This window comes from Phyllostomus hastatus, unplaced genomic scaffold (genome assembly GCF_019186645.2).
Source record: "Phyllostomus hastatus isolate PE091 unplaced genomic scaffold, TTU_PhHast_1.1 phas_scaffold_21, whole genome shotgun sequence".
In the NCBI taxonomy this organism is placed as follows: domain Eukaryota; kingdom Metazoa; phylum Chordata; class Mammalia; order Chiroptera; family Phyllostomidae; genus Phyllostomus; species Phyllostomus hastatus.
This window is the reverse complement of record NW_025334017.1, coordinates 45,656,531-45,678,506: the sequence shown is the minus strand read 5'-3', so window position 1 is coordinate 45,678,506 and position 21,976 is coordinate 45,656,531. Positions and strand designations below refer to the sequence as shown.

Sequence of the window (21,976 nt, the reverse complement as noted above, 5' to 3'; positions counted from 1 at the left end):
TCGAGCAAGAAAAATAAAGTAGTATTGGACTTGAATGCAATGTACAAAATAGATGTCCGTGACTCCATCCTGATATAAATAAAGGGTTGAATCAGCAAGTGGGGGAGAGGGGAAAACCTTCCAAATAGTTTATGTGGACATTCCACCCTGGGGGGGAGGGGAGAGTGACAGGACAGCCGAGATACCTGACAACTACTCACCCCAGGTTACCACGGCAACATCAACAGTGGCTAAACCAAGTGGACAGTATGTGCCCTTGACATCACATGATGAAAATGACATACGGAGTTCCCCAAACCCAGAAGCCCAGGCTAATCATGAGAAAAATATTAGAGAAAGCCCAGAGGAGGGACATCTTAGAAAAAGCCTGACTGGTGCTTCTCAAACTGCCAAGATCAGAAAGATGTGAAATCTAGTAAGACTTTCACCTTCAGATAACTTGCTGTATCCCCTTCACGAGTATTGTAAGTTAAAGCCTTTCTTTTCATTCCTGGCCGTGAACTTGAGCACAGGAGACGGCAGTGGTGGGACCAAGGCCACTGGATTCAGATCTGAGTTCGATTCCTGGCTGCTCCCACCGGCGAACTTCCGCCTTCCACCTAACACTCAGACCAGCCGAGAGTCCGACCTCTCCAGGCCAATTTCCTCGGGCATGCAATGCCATGGGGTGTGGACCCACGTCACAGTTATTGCGAAGCAGAAAGGACATGGGACCTGCAAAGCGTTTGACACCTTTTCTCCCCGACGCACATCAACAATGCATGCAAACAGCATCGCTCTGAACTGTATGTACTGAAAGACACCGTAATTTCTGGAGTGTTTTATTCATCGTCGTATCTCTGGTGAGAGGAAGTAAGTAGTTTCCACCTACCGGGCATCTAGCCCACCAGAGACACTTCTGCTGATCTGTGTATATTCGGACGGAGGCTCCCGCTTCCTTATCCGACACCCTATCTTTGCCATCCACGGTGCCGTGTGGGCCACAAAACATTCCACACGCCTTTGAACGTACGAATTCATGTCTTTCATCAGACTGAAAGACATAAACGTATATGTCTAAGACGTCCCCAGTCTGTCCCCATCGTCACTGACACGGTCAGACCACGGGCCCTGGGGGTATGGAGTCACAGGGAGGCGTCTGCTGCGGAGCTACGGACGGGCCATCTGATGCACACAGCTCCAGGTCCTCTTCTATGGAAGACAGACGTGGAAGCTTCGTTGTACGTGTACACCTGCGGGGAAGGGTCCAGCGACCCGGTCGGCACGGCCTCAGAGCACACTTCGGCCAGCGGAGGGCACAGTGCAGAGTGGCGTGCGGATGTGAAGACCCGTCAGAGCGCGAGGTTCAGGGTCAGGCTGGACAGCGGGGCTGAGAATGGACTGAGAACAGACGCAGCAGCGCCCACGAGATGGGGTTTACGACGGTATCGATGGGAACCGTTTTTCACTGGAAGGGTTTCCTCGAACTGAGAGACGCAGGCACAGGGCAGCTCCGAAGTAGGACATGGGAGAGCACACAGACCACGCAACCCAGCCGAGAGTTTCATAAGCAGAGAAATGGATGGGATCCTGACGGTTCCTTCTGTTTCTGTTTTTCAGCGGAGTGCCGGTGGTTTCGGGCTTTGGGGCTCGAATATAAAAACGGCCTGGAGCCCGGGATGGTGTGGCTCCATGGACTGAGCGCCGGCCTGTGAACCAGAAGGTTGCCCAGTCGATCCCCAGTCGGGGCACACGCCCGGGTTGTGGGCCCGGTCCCGGTGAGGGCGTGCGAGAGGCAGCTGATCAACGTTCCTCTTGCACGTGGATGTTTGTCTTCCTTTCGTCCCCCTTTGCCCCCCTCTAAAAATAGACAGATAAAATCTTTACAAGAAAAGGCCCCAAAAGACTTTTGAAGTGAACAGCTATTTTTGAGCAAACAGGACTGTGAATGACTGAACACAGTATGTGATGATGAACCAGAAGCTCATTATTTAGTCTGTAAGCTAATACCAGGTTTAAGATGTGATGAAAACAAACGCACATGCTTTGGGTTGCCACACACTCAAACCTAATTCTGTCACCTGCCACTTAGCCTCAGTCTCCCCGTCTGTGAGTGGGGCTCGTAACAGCCAGCTCCCGCGGCACGGCTGTGAGGTTCCCGCACAGTGTGTGTGTGACACACCTCACCCAGAACAGGCGCCGGCAACCAGGAATCCTCAGGTGGATGTCCAGGTGGGCTCAGACCGACACCTCCCTTCTCCCGCTTGCTGGAGGAGGGGGGAGCGATGGGGAGGCTCCCTCAGGCCCCCACTCCCGACGTGCAGCGACCGCACACTCGTACACGTCTTATGCGTTTAGCGACCGTGACACAGTCTGGTAGAGAGACAGCAGACACTGACTGCCTTGTTTGGCCTCTGTCCCTAAATGCTGGGAGATGCACAAGAAGCTGCACAGGCAGCCCTAATGGGGGGGGCAGCAGCCCTAATGGGGGGGCAGCAGCCCAGGATGCCCCAGGTAGCACCGGCGTTACCAACCGGAGACCGTGGGACTGAAGCTGACCCCAGGCCCCAGGAAGGGGAGGCCCACCGCTGACCGCTGACCGAGGGGGACCTGCAGGACGCAGTATCAGCCTCTTAGCCTGACGTCACCGGTGTCACAGTGAGAAAGACCTTCCGGGGACCAACCTGAGGCCCACGCCCCACGCAGTAACCACCTGAGGGGTCGTTCATTTTCCTGACAGAATCCCTCACGCCCTCGACAGCTTTTCTTCCTCTCGGCCAGTGTTTTTCTGCGAGTTCAAGCTTAATCATTCCGAGACTTCCTTCCTGCCAGACGCTGCCCGGCGAAAGAGGCCTAGACGGAGGGAGAAGGCGGGCGCAGCCTGGAGTTACGGTCATCCCTCAAAGGCGCAGGAGGAACTGTCAGAGCTGGTGAAGACGGAGACCTCTGGACGGGGGCTCCGGCACCTCCCGCCCCAGCACCCTGGGAGTTCAGGGGGGCTCTCGGGCGGGCTGCCCACACGTTCGTGTGTGCCCTCCTCACCTGGGACCTCGTCTCTGGGCACGGTCCCGCTGCGTAGGTCGGGGGTGCTGGGGGTCTTTGGGGGAGACGGAGGTTCTCTCCTCAGCAAGCTGTCCAGGGCCCTGCTGGCGGTTTACAGGCAGAGGTCCTAGAGCCGTCACGAAACCTGCTGGTTATCTCATTTCTTCATTCCGTGAGCCGTCCAATCTTCCATGTAAGTTCTTTAAGGAAACGCCTGAGCAACTGTCCCTACTGTGCAGGGTATAGAAGAGACGCAAGGCAGTCTGCCTGTCCTCCGACGAGGCCCGCAACGCTGAGCAGTCACGCAGGACAACGCAAGGCGGCGTGGGAGAAAGTGCAACCTCTTAGAAAGCTCGAGAAACGGACCGCTCTCCCCTCTCCGTCCAGGGCTGTGTCCCCAAAAGTCAAGAGCTCGTCTGTTCCTTTGAAGCCCGTCATTGTCTTCCGGTTCTAGTTGTTTCACGTTTTTCCTTTCCTTCTTTATGCAGACACACAAGTAGCAAGCAGTATCTGCATCATTTCTCACTGCCTGCCTCTGGGACTCCACAGCACCAGTCTTCGTCCCCCGTGACAACGAAACTGGCAACCAAGGAGTTTCAGAGACACGTGTCATTGGCCCTACAGTGAGCCGTGGTCCCTGGATCAGTGCTAAAAGTTCACCTTTGGGTGTGGGGCCATTCTGAGTAATCCGAAAAGCGATCAGGCCAGTTTGAACTTGAACAGGACATCTAAAGCATTAGGAGATCCTGGCCAGGCAGCTCAGCTGGTTAGAGCGACATCCTGACACACCAAGGTTCGCAGGTTCGACCCTCGGTGGGGGCTCTTGACGAAGCAACCAGCGAATACATTGAATAAGTGGAACGACACACTGATGTCTGCCTGTCTGTCTGTCCCTAAAATCAGTAAATAAAAACTAAGTAGGACTTGGACTAGCGTGTACCCGATTTTCTATTTCCATTTACTAGAAGAGGTTCTCCGGCTTGGAGCGGGGAGACCCCCGAGGCCACAGAGCGCATATGAGCCAGGGTGACTCCCAAACCTCTGGTCCTCCCACAGCGTCACCCCCCAATCTCAAGTCACGGACGGTCCCCACCGTTCCTGCTTTGAAGCCTCTGCCCCCCTGCCTCCGACGACTGCCCTCGGGCACCGTCCTGTCCTCCCTCCTCACCTGTGCCCCGAGTGCGCGCACACCCACCCTCCCCGCTCCGGGTTATCCGCACCCTGGCTCCCGCGGCCGCGTCACCGGTTTCCGTGCCCCTCCTCCCCGTTTCTACCGTCTGCTCGTAATCACCTGCCTCTCCGACCTTCTCGTCAGACGCCCTGACGTCAGGACAAGGGCTTCTGCATCTCTGTAAACGCGGTCCCCACTACAGACAGAGCTCCAGAAACACCGCCTGGTGGGTTTCCAAAGAGGAAACGGACACACCAAAGCTTCTAAGAAGCTGGGGCATGGTGGGGAGGTTCCCTCTGGGCAGGAGTAAGCTCGGTGCTTCCTTCCACCCGCAGCGCCAGCGGGTCCTGTCGCACGCGACCTAGGAAAATGGCAGCAGGCACACTGGCATCGGCACGGATGCCCACGGTGGGGGGCTCAGGCGGCTGTCCAGCCTCGTGCTGCACTTGATGTGCATGCGCCTGGCCGAGCAGAGACCAGCGGCGTCTAGCCGCTCCTCTGTCCTGCCTGGCCGGCATTTAAGTGACCAGTTCTTGCCAGAAGCGCTCACACCACGTGCGATGTTATTGGCCTCAGTCACTGTCCCCCTAAAGCCTATTAAGGTGATTTTAAAAGAAACAACCTGTTTTTCTCCTTTTGTCTCAAGGAGACCTTTTGTCTCCTTCTCAACGCTGAACGTGTTCCCTACCACCCAGCCGAGCCCCTGGGCACAGAGTAACTGGGCTCTGAGAACGGAAGGGGACGTTCAGCCGGAGAAATTCGGGGCGCCTGCTGGCTGGGAAAGCAGGGAACCGTGTCTGCAGGAAAGCCCTCGGGGACCCTGCCTGGGACTCGGGGCACATGTGCCACAGGCCCACCCCCGGGTGTGTGACAGGCACATGCCATCCACGCAGAATCGGCAGGAAGGGGGGGGCAGGGGGGGCTGTTCCAATGCGTCAGGTGGTGGGTGGTCCTGAGAAGTCGGTCCAGGCGCGAGCCAAACAATTTAAGTCACACCCCAGCAAAGCGCTGACGTGACATTCTGTCTCGCAGAAGAAATACATTAGCATCAGCCATGTGTCGCCCTTTTGTTAACAAAACAAGGACCTGCAAACACAGCTGTGTGGGGCATTTACGACACCGTTTCTCGTACTCGGTTCACAGCAAGGGGAAACCCATCGTTTCCGGTCACTGGAATGATCTCTGCATCTCCGCCACCCTTCCCAACCGGTCTCCAAGCGAATCGGGACCACGTGCCAATCCACGTGGATGAGGCAGCGAGGGTGACAGTCTCTCACGAGACCCAGAGTTGCAGACGCAACCGACAGGCAAAGCACCTGCAGCTGGTTATGTCCCCGCCGCAGACTCGGAGGGGCAGCGCCCACAGAGGTGACGTCATTGTCATCAGTAGGGAACAACCCCACGCTGACATTGCGCACGACCCCCCCACACACGTCGTGACAGCTCTCGCAGTGTCTCAGAGACGCCGACTATTGTCACGGCCCCGTGAAGTTTCACACCGTCCCACGGCAGCCCCATGAGCGTGCCCCTTCCCCCGTTCCCTGGCACCCCGTGTGGGGTGCACAGTCACTTCTAACGTGTGGGCCTGACAGCCAAGAAAGAGAAGAGGGAAAGGGGCAGAGAAAATATTTTAAAGAACAGGAACCGAACACGCCCCCCCCCCCCAGTTTATGAAAGCTGGTAAAGGGGCCTGGGTGGCGCACCGCTCAGCCCGCCGCCTGAGTGAAAACGGACCCCACACTTGGCCCCCGGCCCCGGTGGGCTCGCATCCACTGCTCAGAGGGGGGGACCCCGTCGGCTTCGCTCGCTCTCCCCCACTCCCCCCGCCCCCGTCCTGCCACCAAACTCGTGGAGACGAGACTGCCGGCTGCTCGGGAGGAGGGGCCAGAGGGCCCTGAGCCAAGGCCAGGGGACGAGGGACACGGAGCGAGCCGGCCGTTTGACGTGAGGGGCGGAGGGGGCATCCTCCCGGAAGACCCCAGACTGTCCAGCCCAGACCAGAGAGCGGCAGGCCGATCTCGGGGGAAAGGACCCGCCGAGGAAAGCGTGAAACCCAGCAGACGTGCGCCCCGTGGGGAGGTCCGCAGCCCACGTCCCTGCTGCGCCCCTGGTCCCCTCTCTGCAGGGCTCTGCCGCAGGGGGCCAGAGGGGTGGCGTCACGGCGGTGCGGCCTGGAGGTGCGGGACAGACCGTGCGAAGCCGAGAAACCTCCCCGTCTCCTCAGTGGAGCAAGTCCCCGTCTGGTTCTTGCATTCCAAACCGAAATAAAAGGTCTCGCTGAAACACCTGTCACTGCCCCTGCAGGGTGTAAGTGTAGACAGTTCACGTCTTTCACCACAAAGCCACCCCGCAGTGACGGCTGTGGGGGGGGGGGCGTGCATGACGACCCAGGAATACCCGGTTCCGCCGTGAGATTCCAGAGTGGGGACACCCCGGTGGCCATTCCCGCCAAGCTAATTCAGCCACGTGACGGGCGAGAAGTACGTTAACTCAAAACACCGCAAATGGGCAACGCTTGATCAGAAAGAGCCTCGAGGATTTGCTGTTGTGCTGTGCTCACGGGTTTTTGCCGAGGGATCACCAATGAGAAGTGAGGAAATGAGAAAGGCAAATTCCACGCGATAAAGGCCATGAGCAGCGGGGGCTGGCGGGGTGCCGTGACCGGTTCTGGCCCAGGCGACAGCCGTTGGGTCGGTGGAGCGCCTGTGTGTGGGGAGTGCAGTGCCAGGAGGAGCAGCCGGACACCCGGAGAGCCGGTGTTCCAAGAAGGGACTGGGTGCAGAGGACGAGGAAGGAAACAACTTGGCCACTCGAGGAACAGAGAGGCTCTGGCCCAGAGTGTCCCGAGTGCAGACGGGGTGAGGGGCAAAGACAGACGGGGAGGGCAGTGCCAGGCGACGGGAGGGCGCGCCAGGGAGTGCGGGCTCTCTTGCAGCGGCGAGGGGAGCCACGGAAGGTCGTTGGCCGGGAGAGAGCACACCTGACCTAACTGAAGAAGGCCCTTCAGCCGGGATGGGCACTGGGAGAGAGGGGGGCGGATTAGGGTCAGGAAGGACGAAGATGGGATGCAAGGAAGCCCTGGCCCCCTGGTGGAGCGGCCTCCCAGCAAAGGACAGGTTAACACTGTCGGCACGCCACCTTGTTCTAGCCACAGCCAAGGCTGGTCGCCGCATGGTGCCCACCTGCTCATCGTGGGGGTCGGCACCCCCCTGGTGCGCAGGGCGGACTTCCCCCGGGCGGCCGGGGCGTCGGCGTTCTCCGAGCCCCCGTTCAGATACGTCAGTTCCTGGAGCTGGGCTTGCCGGATTTCGTCGTTGTAGTCCTGCGCGGGAGACAGAAGCAGGCGCGTCCGCCCCGTGAGAAACGCCGAAGCATTTGGAACAGAAAGCAATTTTGTAATAGAGAATGGGCGGGGGGGGGGCGGGTAGGAAAACAGGTGAATTCGTAAAGCAAGATGTGAGTTCGTCAAAATGAAAACATATCAATACATTGTAAAAAGGAAAACACAAAAAAAACATGGTCTTTCCCCCCAAACTAAAATGTTCTACAATGAGCCGTAACTCTTTCCCCCAGGCACTGTAACGAAATTAAAATGCCACGTGACACGTATCGGCGTTGCTGTTTACCACCCACCCAGCCCTCACGGAGTGTCCGTGGGGCACGAGCACCAGAAAACAGACGGGGGCGAGCCACGTCCCGGCACATTTCCGGTGCGTTTCCACGTGCCTAGTGCACCAGTGGCAAAAGTCAGCATCCCCAGAATTGACCGCATCGCCGTACACCTGCAAACGTGCTCTTCCGCATGTGGAGCTGGGGGGAGCAGGGGTGCTGATGTGACGACAGGGGAAGTGCACGCAGCCTGCGTTTGAACAGAAGACTCAGAAGAGACGGTTCCCTGGACCGCTCAGAATGGAAACCACGAAACCTGTTTCATGGATGTATTTTAAAAACACCCGGTCTCTTCGTTACTTTTCAAAAGCAGAAGGTGACACTGACGTGAAGTGGGTAGTAGAAGCTGTTGTGGAGTATGGGGAAAAAAAAAAAAAGAAAAGAAAAACCAACCACGAACCTGGATGGAACGCGAGGTGGAGACAGCAGCCAGAAACACCCACAGGGAGGCCGGGCGGGATAACACGGCCCAGGGGGCCCCGTCGCCCCGATCGGCGGGATGGGCGGGGATTCGGGGTCTCGGTTTTACTGTAAATACAGACTCTTCCCCTAACTTATTTGGAGTGTCCTGACCTCAGAAGAGTCACTGGAATCCACTGGTGTTTCCACCTCTCTACAGCAAACGTATCAGTGTTCCTACCGTCTCACTGCACATGCGTAAGGATGAATGAGGTGTCTGTAAAGCACATTCTGCATAAAACGTGCTACCTCAATGCTAACTCTCCGCCCTGTTGAAAGTGTGAGGGGTCGGGGGGGCGGGTGACATGAAGTTGTATGGGGGTCAAGTCAGCCCCACAGGGGGGAAGTCCGCCGAGGCCCCACGCAAACAGTCGTGGGGGCGGGGGGGGGGGGGCGCAGAACTCCGAGTCTGCCTCACAGCCAAGGGCATCGGGGGGGTCATTCTGGCGTCCCAGAAAGGGGTAAGACTCGGGCTCCCACAACACGGACAAGTGACCGCTCTTCCACCCTCTCGGTCACGTGACCTTAGTGATATGAATTAACCTCAGAAGTCTGTGGTCTCATCTGTAAAGAAGGAACACCACCAAGTGATTCACGGGACGGCGTGAGGGCTGCCTGCCGTGGCCGTGACCAGCGAGGGGCTCTTCCGAGGTCAAGTGCTCTGCCAACACCGGGGACCGATCAGGGTCCCCAAGGGTTCAAGTAGAAGCAGGGCGTGCAGGCCACTCACGGGAATGAGGAACTTCTTGATCTCTTCCAGCGCGTGCCCCATGCGGGCGTAGGCCTCGGCCGGCGGGGCGAAGACCTCGATGAGCACGTGCAGGTCGTCGTGGAGGTGGAAGTACTTGGCCTCCCCACTCTTCCTCAGCTCTTCTTCCTGAAGGGAGACAGGGCGTGCAGAACGGGGGGTCGTCGTCAGGAGGAGGAAGGAGGGAAACAAGGAAAACCGCCCAGAGCGTGTTCGGCACGGGGCTGTCGCAAGGAGCCACTCAAGAGCAAGCGCCACCTAAGGAAGAAAGTCTAGAATACACATCTGGCCCTGCCACTCACAGGCCTTTCTGGAAACTCGGAGGCCGCCTGCTGCAGGCTCCACTGCTGTCTCCAGCCACCTGCCCTCTCTCTGCCCCGTGCTCGGCTCCCTCGCACCCTCGAGTCCCCCTCCAGGGGCGGCCGGACTCCCTGTGTGGTTCTCCAACGGCCCAGCAACGCAGCTCACTTCTGCCTGGGGACCCTGTGTGCTGTGCCGTGCGCCGTTACCAAGCATTCACCAGTATCTGAGGCGTCAAAGGGGCCTCGCTGGTGACTTGCCTGTTTCCTAATTTCTCCCGCCAAAGGTTTCGGGGTACAGCTGGGCTTGGGGTGAAGGTTGGGGTTAGGGTCTCGCTTAGTACTACACTCCCCCTATCGAGGAAAGTGCTTGGCATAAAGCAGACGCTCAGCAAGTTTTTATGAGTGAATGGCCGATTACTCATTCACACCTACGTCCACTGGCTTCTGTACACATGGTTCACAGAGCACTTCCACATGCCGGGCACTAGGCTCTGTCTGGGGGTAGAAGACGGAATAAGGTACATGACAGGCTTTATTACATGATTGTACGTAATTATGATCAAACCTTTTCTAATTTGTTTGTGGTTCACAATGAAATTCAGGGGGAAACTCGGAGAGGAAAAACACAGATAATTAAGGGACTAGTCATTTCGCTCCATTATCTTCTGCTAACTAGCCTTCATTCGAGTGGCAACTGCAGAATCTGAGTTTTCCAGACGTCTGTCTCCAACATGAAAATCAGACACACAGAAACACTGCTGGGAACCTACATCTGAAGCCCTCCCAACCTCCCCAAAAAGCCTGTCCCGGCAGAGGGAGAACCCCCGGTCCCTGACACCACCGCCCGCAGTCCCGCCGCCAGTCCCCAGGCCTCGCAAGCACACACACTCCGGACCCCACCTTTCATTACGGGACTGGTCTGGATTCTTGCAAAGGAGAAGGGCCAACAGGAGTAGGGCCTGGGACTCAGAGTCAGATACCCCCGAATGGCAGGGACGCTGGTCACTAGGTGTGTGAGCTAGACCGTTTACATGTAATCCAGCACTTAATGTGCGAAAGCAGCTTGGTGCTAACACATGTGTATCACTGGAGGGCCACGAGAAGGCCAAGGGGTCGGCTTCCAGTGACTGCCCCACAAAGGGGACAGGGCTGTGCGGCCCAGCACCTCACCGGACACGCGGCAGGCACCCAGCCTGGGCTGGCTGCCGGCACAGTCAGGGGAAGAGGGGCAGAAACCCACAGAACACAAGGAAAACATCTGAAGTAAGAGAGAGCAAATGTAAGCTACCATTAATGCCCTGTGCTGTTTCCTCGCCGCTTGTCTCGAGTACAAAGGGCACTACTCTTTCCCGCCAACCACAGACTGTCCGTTGTTCTAATCGGGACCTTTTTAATCGTTTGGTCTGGCCCTCGGCCTTTTACAGCTGAAGCCTCAAAGCCTGGAGACCATGCACCGCGTCGTCTTAGAGAGCACGAACCACCACCGGAACGAGCCCTTCTGACCCTCGAATGCGTGCCAAAGTAGCCACCCTAACGCGATGACGCGTGTCGGTCCACAGTCCAGCACGTTCCTCTCCATCGCAGACTCGGGCTGGAATGGGGGAGCTTCTCGCCGTCTCCCCAGGGTCTCCCAGGTCCACAGAGCGGGCCGTCATTCCCGGACTCGGTCGGGGCTCATGAGGGGAGACCACGCAGCGTTTGGGGAAGGACCAGACGCCAAAGATCTGCATTCAAACCCCACATTTGAATCCCACATCCGACACACACCGCTTAACTGTGGGCAGGGGGGTCACTTTATCCCATCTACGAGGGCTGGCTTCAGGTGGCGGGGACAGCACAGCACCCACTGCCGCCCACGGGGCGGCTGTGGCAATAGAGGAGTCGTCACATCAGTGATTGGGAGCGCGCAGTAGCACAGGAACGGGAGTGATAGAGGGGTTTTGTGTCTGAAGACAGAAAGTCTTTAGATTTTGGTCTGACACGGAATAAACAGTAAATCCAGGAATAATTATCCTTATAATAATGATAATTCCTATTACGCAGCTACAGTATTAATTATTCTATTATTCTACGATGCCGATGATGCGGGCACGACACCGGGTGTGAGGCTCCGCACGGAGGGAGGCCCCACGGCGTCACCGCGGCGATTCCCCTCGGAACCACCCGTGCATGTGGGTGACGACTCCCGCACCTCCATCAGCGTCGCAAACAGAGGAGATGCACGAGGTTCATCTTCTCCTGGAAATCTGAAAGAGGAAGATTTCAACAGGAGGGAAAGGGATCTCTTTTGAGACAGACACAGCGTCAACCGAGGACGCCTGCAGACCGAAAGCGAGCTGGTGAAAAGGGTCACGGGAAACCCGTGTCCGGGCTCTGGCGGTGAGGCTCCGATGGCAGAGGGCACTGCGGGCCGGGCACCAGAAGTGCCCACTGACGGCCACCGCCTGGAGCGGGGCTTGTGGGGGCAGCAGACTGCCAACCCACAACGCACGCTCTGTCCTCAGCTTCCGGCGGTCTGGAGGGGAGGCAGATGCCCCGCCGCCTGCAGGACGTCCACACGGACTCGCTGAGTGACGCCGTCAAGGGCACGGACACGGAGGCGTTAACGAGGGGGTGAGACGTGGGCTGGGGGAGAGCCTGAGGGTGGGAGAGCAGAGAGGCCCGTGCAGTGCGAGCTGGCACTCAGTGAGCAGGAGGTTGGGGGGGCCAGCTCTAGCAGACGCCGAAGCACCTCATGCCCCAGCCACCGCTGGGCGACTCCAGGGGCTCCTCAGGAAAGTGCTCCTGGGGACAGTGGGAGAGGTCACGCATTGACACACGACAGGCTGCACTCCAAAGGAGGGCTGGCCACGGCCACTGCTGAGTGCCCGGTAGGCCAACAGCAGGGGACTGCCACCAGCCCCCGAAGTGACGACAGGCTGTGGAGGGACCACCCAAAGCCCCGACCGTGGGCAGGCCGATGACGTTCCCGCTCACTACACGGACGCCGGGCACCGGCTATCACGTGGGCACACAGTCCAGGGAAAGACGCGTCTCCCGGCCCCTTCTAGCTGGAATACCCTCTGGGAGGAGCGCCCTGCGCCCAGATCACTCCACGGAATGCCACCAAATGTCACTCTGTCACCAAGAAACTCCAATACCGGCAAACTCAGCAGCACAGTGTCGATGGGCTCTGCTGGCCTTATCAGGCACCTCATTACCAGGCGGCCTTATTAACAGACCTCATTAACATATCAGCAAGGGTGGGGTGCTTTCCTCCAAGACACAGGTAATTTCCGACCCACTGGCCGACATAAGTTTCATTTTCTCCTCCAACCAGGTCAGATGGGTCAGGGAACCAGTCACATCACTCTAGACAGCAATGCTTGCTAGGCAGTTAAACTGGCCTGGCTGTGGGTTGGAATTATTTCAAACACCTACTGAAAATTCACGTTAGGGCCCCACCCTAAATGGGCTGGGGGCCTGGGGATCTCTATTGTTAAATGGCAGCCCCTGTGAGTCACGTGCATAACCAGGTTTTGATCAAATGACAGAATGGACCTCCCTGATTAACCAGATGATATCCTCAGACTCCCCGGCTTTCCGTCCTCATACATGTAAAATTTAAAAACAAAATCATGTTCATCGCCCACGATTTCCCCAGGGATAACATGGAACACATGTGAAGTGTCACATGTGGCCTGAGTCACGGTGGCTGTTCAATAAACCACTGGTGGCGGTCTTCACGTGAAAGCCGCTATTTTAGATGGACTTTCCCGTGAGGAGGCAGGGTTTTGCTGCTTAAATAACCTGCTGGTCTGACACGCCCTTCCTCAGCATGTCACCGTAAGTCACCACTAAACACAGATCTGGTTCTCGGTAAAATAAACCCTGAAACGATGACAGATCAGCCAAGTGACAACAGAGAACAACGGGAGTGACGACACATTATGAGATGTGAACATTTCTTTCAACATCGGTACCTTTGAGAAACTGAGCAATGAAAACAATAGTCATTTTAGCGTATTAAGAAGGGGGGCCCATCACAACGAGATGTCACCGCACACCTGTCAGCATGGCCGTCACCAATAAATCAGCGAACAAGTGCCAGCAAGGACGTGGAGACCTTAGGGGGACTCTCTTGCACTGCTGGTGGGAGTGCAGCCTGGGGCAGCCGCTGTGCAAACAGTGTCGAGTTCCCTCAAAAATGTAAAAACGGAAGTGCCTTAGCACCCAGCGATTCCACTTCCGGGAATTCATCTGGAGGGACCCGGAACACAGATTGCAAAGGATACACGCACCCCTGTGTTCACTGCAGCATCACTTACGATCACCAAGATCTGGAAGCAGCCCAAGTGCCCACCAGCAGCCGAGGGGGGAAAACAGCTGCGGTACATTTACACGATGGAATACTGCTCAGCCATTAAAAAAGGAAGGAAATCTTACCTTTCGTGACAGCATGGATTAACCTGGAGAATATTACGCTAAGTGAAATAAGCCAGTCAGGGAAAGACAAATACCCTATGATTTCACTTGTATGTGGAATCCAATGAATAAAATAAACTAACACACAGAACAGAAACAGACTCATAGACACAGAGAACAGACCGACAGTTGTCAGAGGGGAGGGGGTTGGGAGGTTGGGTGAAAAGGTGAAGGGATTAAGCAAAACAGAAAAACCTCATTAGCACAGAAACAGTGTGCTGGTTACCAGAGGGGAAGGGGGCTGGGGAGGCAGGAGAGGGCAGAGCGGGATAAACAGTGACGGAAGGAGACCTGACTCGGGTCGTGAACACACAACACAACACACAGATGATGCGTTATGGGACCGTACCCCGAAACCCACATAATTGTATTAACCAACGCCACCCCAATAAATTCAATTAAAAGTAAATTAACCTTGGAATTCTTTAAACAAAGAGGCAGTGAATGTGAATACATCCAAGTAAAATAACTACATGTAAGCAATTATTAAAACTTTTAAAATCAATTCAAACTTGGTAAAACACACAGGATACCAAACGAAGGGGAAAAGAGCAAATAAAAGTGTACACTTTGTAGAAAAGACCTGAAGAGCTACTCTAAAACCCAGAGATGCTGAGGCTACAGATAACTCTTGCTTCTCCTCGTTGTGATGTCTGTAGCACTGCACTTTCTGCAAGGTAACGCAAGGCTTCTAGAATCAAAATCGTAGGTACTACAGTACTATTTCACAAAAGAATATAAAAGTTATGTGCAAGTTTAAGATATGACATGTTCTGAATTGGCCAGTGTGACTCAGTTTGCTACCCAGTATTATAAATAAGTATATCACCTTATATAACATTTTCCTGTACCTTCCTTTGAGACGCTAGCTGGCTTCTATGCAACATGCATTAACAAAATGGGTGATCTCAAAGCACATTATACGATGGCTAAGACGGTAGCCGCCGTCTCCGATGAATATTACCTTTGCCTTGTCTCTCATGGAGCCTTTTCCAAGGATGGACATTTTTGTCAAGGTTTCCTCTTGAAGACGCTTCAGGGAGTTGCCACGGGGACCCAACAGTTTGCCCACGAAGTTGAACTAGGAAAGACAAACCAGTCAAACCTGTAACATTCGCAGTGGAAACACATGTCCTACTCTTGAACACCAGGAACCACGGGAGAACGCAACGCATCATGGGTCAGTGACTAACCGTCCGCTCCCTGCTCCCCGAACCGCACAGTTCCCGCAGACCACATGCAACAGGGCTCACGGCTGTGCAACGTCTAAAACAGGAAAGACACACGTCCCTACGCCCATCGCTCCCACGCTGGCTGCAGTTCGCACATGGAAAATGCAGTTTCCTCCCTCGACCACGTCCGCATGCGTCCAGTATCTGCGTGAACAGCAAGCGCCAGGGCTGGCGTACAGGGGAGGAAAGCGGCTGCCAGGTGCCATGCAAGGTCCCCGACGGTCCCTGGAGAGTGTCTGGCCCTTCTTCCCGGCCAGCACTTGGCCATGGCTGGTCACCCAGTGGGTGCACTGCTCTCGACGCTCTTCCACACCCAGTGGCTCACAAACGCTTTACCAGCCCTGGCTGGCGTAGCTCAGTGGATTGAGTGTGGGCTGCAAACCACAGCATCGCAGGTTCGATTCCCAGTCAGGGTACATGCCTGGGTTGCAGGCCACGGCCCCCAGCAACTGCACATTGATGTTTCTCTCTCTCTCTCTCTTTCTCCCTCTCTTCCCTCTCTAAAAATAAATAAATAAAATCTTAAAAAAATTACTTTAAAGTATGTTTGTTGAGATTTATGTAAGATCTAGTTATGTTGTAATAGGAGGGCATTCTGTAGTATATAGACCCCTATAATGGTGGACTCAGTGCCCACTGATTCCTTACGAGTGGACTGAATTTGTGTTGTGTGTGTGTGCGCAAGTGTGTGCACATGCATTCCCTGAATCACACAAACACACATCCAGTCCCTTCCCTGGCACGGTCCCTCCTGCTCACTGCGGTGCACACGCCCACAAGTGTTCTCACAGCGTCTTCCCTGATTGTCACACACACACGGCTTCATGTTCCTTTTATGTTCTTTCTTTTTCTTGAAATGCAGTTTACGATTTCATAGACAAAATCCAACCCTGGGACCAATCTCACACCTGCTGAAAATCACTCCCCCACGTCCACTGCGGGCCCTTCTTGCTCTCATGGCCCCACCCCCCGCCCCGCCCCGCACTCTAAAGCCTCGGCCCGCAGCCCACAGGCACAAAGGCTGCATCCCGTCCGCACGGCCCCACCCGACCCGACCCGGGGTTAGAACTCCGGGGACTGCGCAGCCCCAAGCTTTAACTCGCTCTTGAACGCCACGGGCTCCCCTTCCCCCTAATTAAGTCATTCTAGCCCAGTGACTACTCCCCCGCCCCCGCCCTATCTCTGCTTACTCACAGCCTGGGCTGGCTGGCAAGGACTAAATGTAATTCCACCTGCGATTCCTTCTCCAGCAAAGACTCCCGCTCACACCCTTACCTGGGCACGGAGCCCCTCCGCCCCTCTCGTGCTAGTCCCATTCCTGCCCGGCATGGCTCGGTGAAGTTGGCCGCCCCTCCAGCCGGAGCGCGAACCCCGGGGGAGTGATCAGGGCCCCGGTTCCGAGTCATCACTTCTCCTGCGTAAGGGCTTCTCCATAAGCACTCGTGGAATGAGAGTGCATTTTACCCCAAACCAAACGGCACTCGTCAACCCCGTTTTTATTGATTTTCTCTGCTGCAGAAATTATTGCAACATATTAGACTATAGATTTTTTTAAAAATCTATTATTTAAATTTATTAAGTTTCCAATCACAAAGCTCTAAGTATTCCTGGTAGCGGTAGGGGATTACTTGGTATTGCTCCATCGACTGGAATGTAACACAGTGTCTCCGTTTAAATGGTGAGCAGCCCAATTTACGGAGAAAGTCACAACTCCAAAGGGCAGTGAGGTGTAGCATAACTTCTCCAGCGGGTGAGACGGGGGAAAGAAATACACACAGAGGCACACTCGGTCAGCAATGTGAAATAATCCACCTCCCGTACGTGCGATCTCTGTCTGCCCAAGGCTGGGTTATCCTCTTGCGGGGTGGGGAGGGGTGGATGGCAAAAAAAAAGAGAGAGAGAGAGAGAGAAGGGAGGGAGGGAGGGAAGGAAAGGGAAGGAAAGGGAAGGAAAAAAAGAAAAGAAAAGACAAGCAATGCAGCCCCTGTATAAGTGAGTTTGAAACGGTTAACCCAGAAAAGCCCGGACTGCAGCCGCCCAGCTGCGGGGTGGGGGACAGAAGGGAGGACCCGGAACAGGAGGCGGGAGACAGCCCCCAATGAGGCTACTCCGGCAGACTGGGGGAGGGAGGCCATGGAGTGCAGAGAGAGGGAGACAGATGATAATGTGGGCACAGAAATAACAAAATGTGTAAGTCCCAGTGTCCGAAGGATGGAGGGGAGGGGGCACACGGAGGAGCAGCTAGTAAACAACGTTGACGCACTGGTTTCCAGCGCGGGCACTGGGCCGCACGTGCTGTCTGCCACTCATGCAAATAAAGGCACGGGAGGGGGCTGCCACGGCAAAGAGGCACGAATCCACCGGGGACACGTCAAAACCCAGCTGTCCAGGGCCTTCCAAGTGGCGTCCTCCAGCAGGCAGGGCCAGGCAGGTCTCAGGTAGGGGGTCCCTCCCCCCTCGGTCACGATGCTTCTCAGGGCCGATGAGACCCTTGTTTTATGTTGATTACGTGTCAATTACTTGTTTGGACAGAAGCTCACAGGGGGGTCCGTGGGCGTCAGGCCAGCGGGCTGGGAGTCCCAGGAGAGGGGCGTTAAGTGTCGTCCACACTTCCCTGCCTGACATCAGGACAGCCTTCTGTGGATCCACCTTGGTGGTCCTCACGGGGCCCAGAGAAGCCGAAACCATCAGCCCGGTGACACTGCAAGGGAGCTAAGCCGGTAATATGTGACAAGGCACTAAAAACGTCTCTACCTCTGGGCTTAGCGACACAGTTAAGAGATCCATCTTCCATGACCCCTCAGACAGGAAGCAGCGAAGTCATCCAAGATACATATGTAACAATATTCATCGCACACCGTGTTTCCAAATTTACTGCTTTGCGGCCACAGGACATATAAATAAAACAGAAGCAGTAATAATAATAACAACCGCCCAAGACAACAGGAGTCAATTCTTTCAGGAACCCCTCCGCACTGGTCTGTCTGCTTTTGGAGCCTACTTAATAAATCTGAGTTCAACAAGTGCTACCTGGTGGGCCAACACCGTGCATGTGAGAAAGAAGGGAAAGGCACTGCAGAAGATGTGAAACACCCCACGGCACTTTCGCACGCGGTCACATTTGCACACGCCGACTTCAGTGCCTGTCACAGCCCCGGGATGGGGCCCCAGGACCCCGAGAGCCCAGAGGAGGCCTCTGAGGACAGAACAAAGGAGGCTTCCAAAGGTGTGTTCCTGTCCTCCCCACCTGTCACCTCACTGCCCTCCAGGTCCCATCCTAAGTGACAGGAGAGGAGGGGCACAGGGGGGTCCCTGCTGGGAACCGTGGCCTGGGGCCATAACGGTCTCCTAAGGTCCTGTCACCCTGAGTGGCCCTCCTACTTCGTCACGGGGTCCCCGAGTTCACGGGTACCAGGAGGGGCACCCACAGTGACTTTAATTAGAAACCCAGGTAGCTTTAAGTGATTGTTTTTCATATCAACATCCTTACTGGCTGGTCATACTAACTTCAGTAATGGCACTTACATAAAAAACTAACACAGAGCCCTGGCCGGTGTAGCTCAGTGGATTGAGCATGGGCTGCGAACCAAAGTGTCCCAGGTTCGATTCCCAGTCAGGGCACATGCCTGGGTTGCAGGGCCATAACCCCCAGCAACCGCACATTGATGTTTCTCTCTCTCTCTCTCTCTCTTTCTCCCTCCCTTCCCTTTCCCTCTCTAAAAATAAATAAAATAAAATCTTTAAAAATAAAAAAATTAAAAAAAAAAGAAATGCCCTTGCTATATATATATTAAAAAAAACACACAGGACACCAGCATACTGTAATCTACTAAATACATCAACCACCAATCGAACACCAAAAACACAAATTATCTGCACATAACTCCTCTGCGGAAAACAGGACAAGCCTCTGGAGGTCAATTAGGAATCACGGCAAAGTTACATGCTGACAGGACCGTCACATAGTTACCACTCGAGGAAATGTTTAAACCCACGGCGACTTCTACGGAACAGGCTGTGACCCAGCAGGAAGTCCGCGGGCTTTCAGGCTGCAACGCGCTGCGAGGGGAGAAGCCGGCCGGCTTTGGAGGGGAACGTCTCCCTGCGCTCTGATTCAAATTCCAGGCAGGGACACCTTTTCCGAGCGCTCCTCTCTCAAAGACCCTCAACCCGAGAGCTTGTGTGAGCCGGCAAATACGTGAAATTGAAAAAGCCCACAGAACACTCCAAGTAACAACCCACGTCCATCACCATGAAGTGAATAAACAGTACGCACGAGTTAGAATGCTTAGGGATGGAAACAACGGCCAAATTAAGAAACGTAATCAATCTAACTTAAACCTATAGGCTTTAACTCGGTACAAGCAACTCTTAAAAAACACAACCACGGCACAAAAGTGCCTCCTACATGAACTGTCTGCAGGGCCTATGTCCCCCCAAAGGGAAATCTTTTCCTCCAAATGAGACACGTGGTACCACGTTCCGGTTAAAACGTTAAAGCACAGGAGCTTGTGATGTGGGACAACTCACAGAACCCCGCCCCGCAGAAAGTAGCTGCTGTCACTCCCGTTTTTCTGAACTGTCTGTCTACGCCGTGGATGTTCTGATTTAACACGGCAGGACACACGTGTTGTTCCCACAGTGCGTGTGTGCAGCCAGAGCGTGCGTGTGTAACGACGACACAGAGCTCTAACTCACTTCCCTTCGCACCCCAGCTCAGGCTGGGGCGGCGCACCAGCGCTGCTGCCCCCGGCGTGCGTCCGCCCTTGGCCTCCCCTCTCCTGAAACCACACCCTGACGTGAAGCACCCGGAGAAGCCACCTGCCCCATCCTCTACCACAGCGCATGTGACACTCCCCCTGACACCCCGCACAGCCCCACCACCGGCCAACACCCCCCCGCCCCGCACTCTGCACCCCTAGTGCTTTACATACAAATCCTGTAACAAGCTGTACGTCGTACTAAAATGAACCTGTTTGGCCAAAGGAAATGGCTTGGAATTTCTCAGGGGGCCTCTGCCCTACACAGACTGTGACCATCGTGCCCTGTCTGGGGTGCGGCCCCGCCCCGGCCAGCCTGCCCCTTCCAGACAGCCCTGCAGGGGGCCTCTGGCAGAGCCCCGTGGCCCCTGCCTGTCTTCCCGGAGCCCCCGGAGTGGCACTTCTCGCACAGTAAGCGTCCACTGGCGTCTGCCGGCCCCGCACAACTGGACGTCCTCGTGAGAAAACGTGCCTGGATCGCCGTCACTCTGCTACATGAGGCCGGACTCCTGGAAAACCCTCAACAGTGGGCAGTGCGTGGGCAGAGGGGCCGGGGCGCAGCCACGGGGGAGGGGCCGGGGCAGGGAGAGGTGAGTGCGCCTGAACCGCAGGCGTCCACGATGCCGCAGGCACCTGCTCCAGCCCCTGGGGACGTGGATGTTAACTCCGCGGCACCTGGCCACTGCTCGGCCCCGGGGGCCGGGCTTGTCCACGGGAAGACTGGGGAGGGTCGCGTCTCCAGTTTAACGTCTGAACACACAAGCCTCACGCAACAGGGCTGACTCCGAGTCTCCCACGTCCCAGGCTCGGGCACGCAGCTCAAGAACGGGCGTTAGGTTGGAACCCCGGGGGACTCGCGTGCCACGGGGTGCGGCAGACACAGTGTCGGGAAGGGTCTCCCTCGAGGAGAGAAATCCTCCCGCTAACTGGAAGCCACCTGCCTGGATGGGGTTCCCCACAGGGCACTGCTCTGCGGCCCCAGGAGCCGAGAGCGCGCAGTCAGCACCAACTCCGCGCCCAGCAGGACTCCGCCAGGGCCGCCCCCCCGCAGGCCAGCCGCTGCGCCCCCTCCCAGCTCCGTCCCTGGGTCCTTTACCTGGCACCGGCCTGTGAGCTTTTCCGCAGAGCCCGCGGAAGTGCCGCACCGGCCTTTTACGCGGGCTGGCTCGGAACCTGCGTGCTCAACTACTCGGGGCAGAAATACCCCCTTCCGGCATTCTGAGAGCAACGGGCACCTACGCGGCCTGCTCCGGACTGCCTGAACACTTGCAAGGACGCTGCTCTGTGAGACCCGGGCATTATCATTTGTCTCCCCCCACTCTCGTCAAAGCTGACGCTGCAAAACGGTATTTGACGTTTTAGTCCATACGCTTTATTTCACATGCTCACACACAACAGAGTACTAACTGCGGACTAATCACCTGCGAGCTCGCACACGGTGTGAAGGCGGGCAGTGCCCGTCCGCCTGTCCGTCCACTGCCCGCCGAGCCTGCAGAGGACAGTGGGCACACCGGGAGCTGCCCTTTCACAGGTCTCCACGAGCCAGGCCACGTGTACTGACGGCTCCCTGGAAGGTTCCCCACATCGTTCCCGGTTCCCTGAAAACGCACACCCTCCGCTCCGTAAGTGCGGCTAAGCTCCCGCAGGCTGGCCGCCCGCAGATAAGGAACTCTCCGACGCTGAACCAAATGTGCAAACACACGATCTGAGCCCGAACCATCAGAAACAGGGAGGCCCTGGAAGGAGGGACTGGACTCCGCAAACCCGCTGACCTTGGGGTTTCCAGCCTGAGCGGCGGAGCTGAAGACAAACCCCGGTGCAGACCCCTGGGAGCGGAGTGCTGGAAGAGACGGAGTCGGAGCTGGGGAGACCAAGGTTTGTGGGTAAAATCGGATCTGCCGCAGGCTCCGGCTGACCCCAAACTGTGCAGCCAAAAGTAAACGCGAAAGCCACACTAAGAAAAGAACTGAACTGGGACCGCTTCTACCCAAGAGACCAACCCGGGGTCTGATCCCCAGAGTACCAACGCTCCTCACAGGAGGACGGCGCAGTCTGGAGTGCCCACAACGTGACGCCCCAGGGTCCGGAACCCAGCCCGGATGAAGTGCCCACCGCAGGAAGGGCTGGGCCGCCGGGTGACTCACTATCGG

General features: G+C 56.2%; 1 protein-coding gene across 5 annotated transcripts in view; it reads right to left on the bottom strand.

Annotated features, from left to right (window-relative positions):
• KHDRBS3 (KH RNA binding domain containing, signal transduction associated 3) overlaps positions 1-21,976 on the bottom strand; it is an 85,922-nt gene that overhangs the window by 29,587 nt on the left and 34,359 nt on the right. For all 5 annotated transcript variants that reach the window (XR_006788178.1, XR_006788179.1, XR_006788180.1 and 2 more), the window contains exons 3-5: positions 14,799-14,915; positions 9,051-9,197; positions 7,375-7,514 (exon numbers count right to left, since the gene is read on the bottom strand). Coding sequence is in view for 2 of the 5 variants with exons in the window: in XM_045861294.1 (XP_045717250.1) it covers positions 7,375-7,514; positions 9,051-9,197; positions 14,799-14,915 (404 nt within the window). In the remaining 3 variants the exon portion in view is untranslated. The remainder of the gene's footprint in view (positions 1-7,374; positions 7,515-9,050; positions 9,198-14,798; positions 14,916-21,976) is intronic.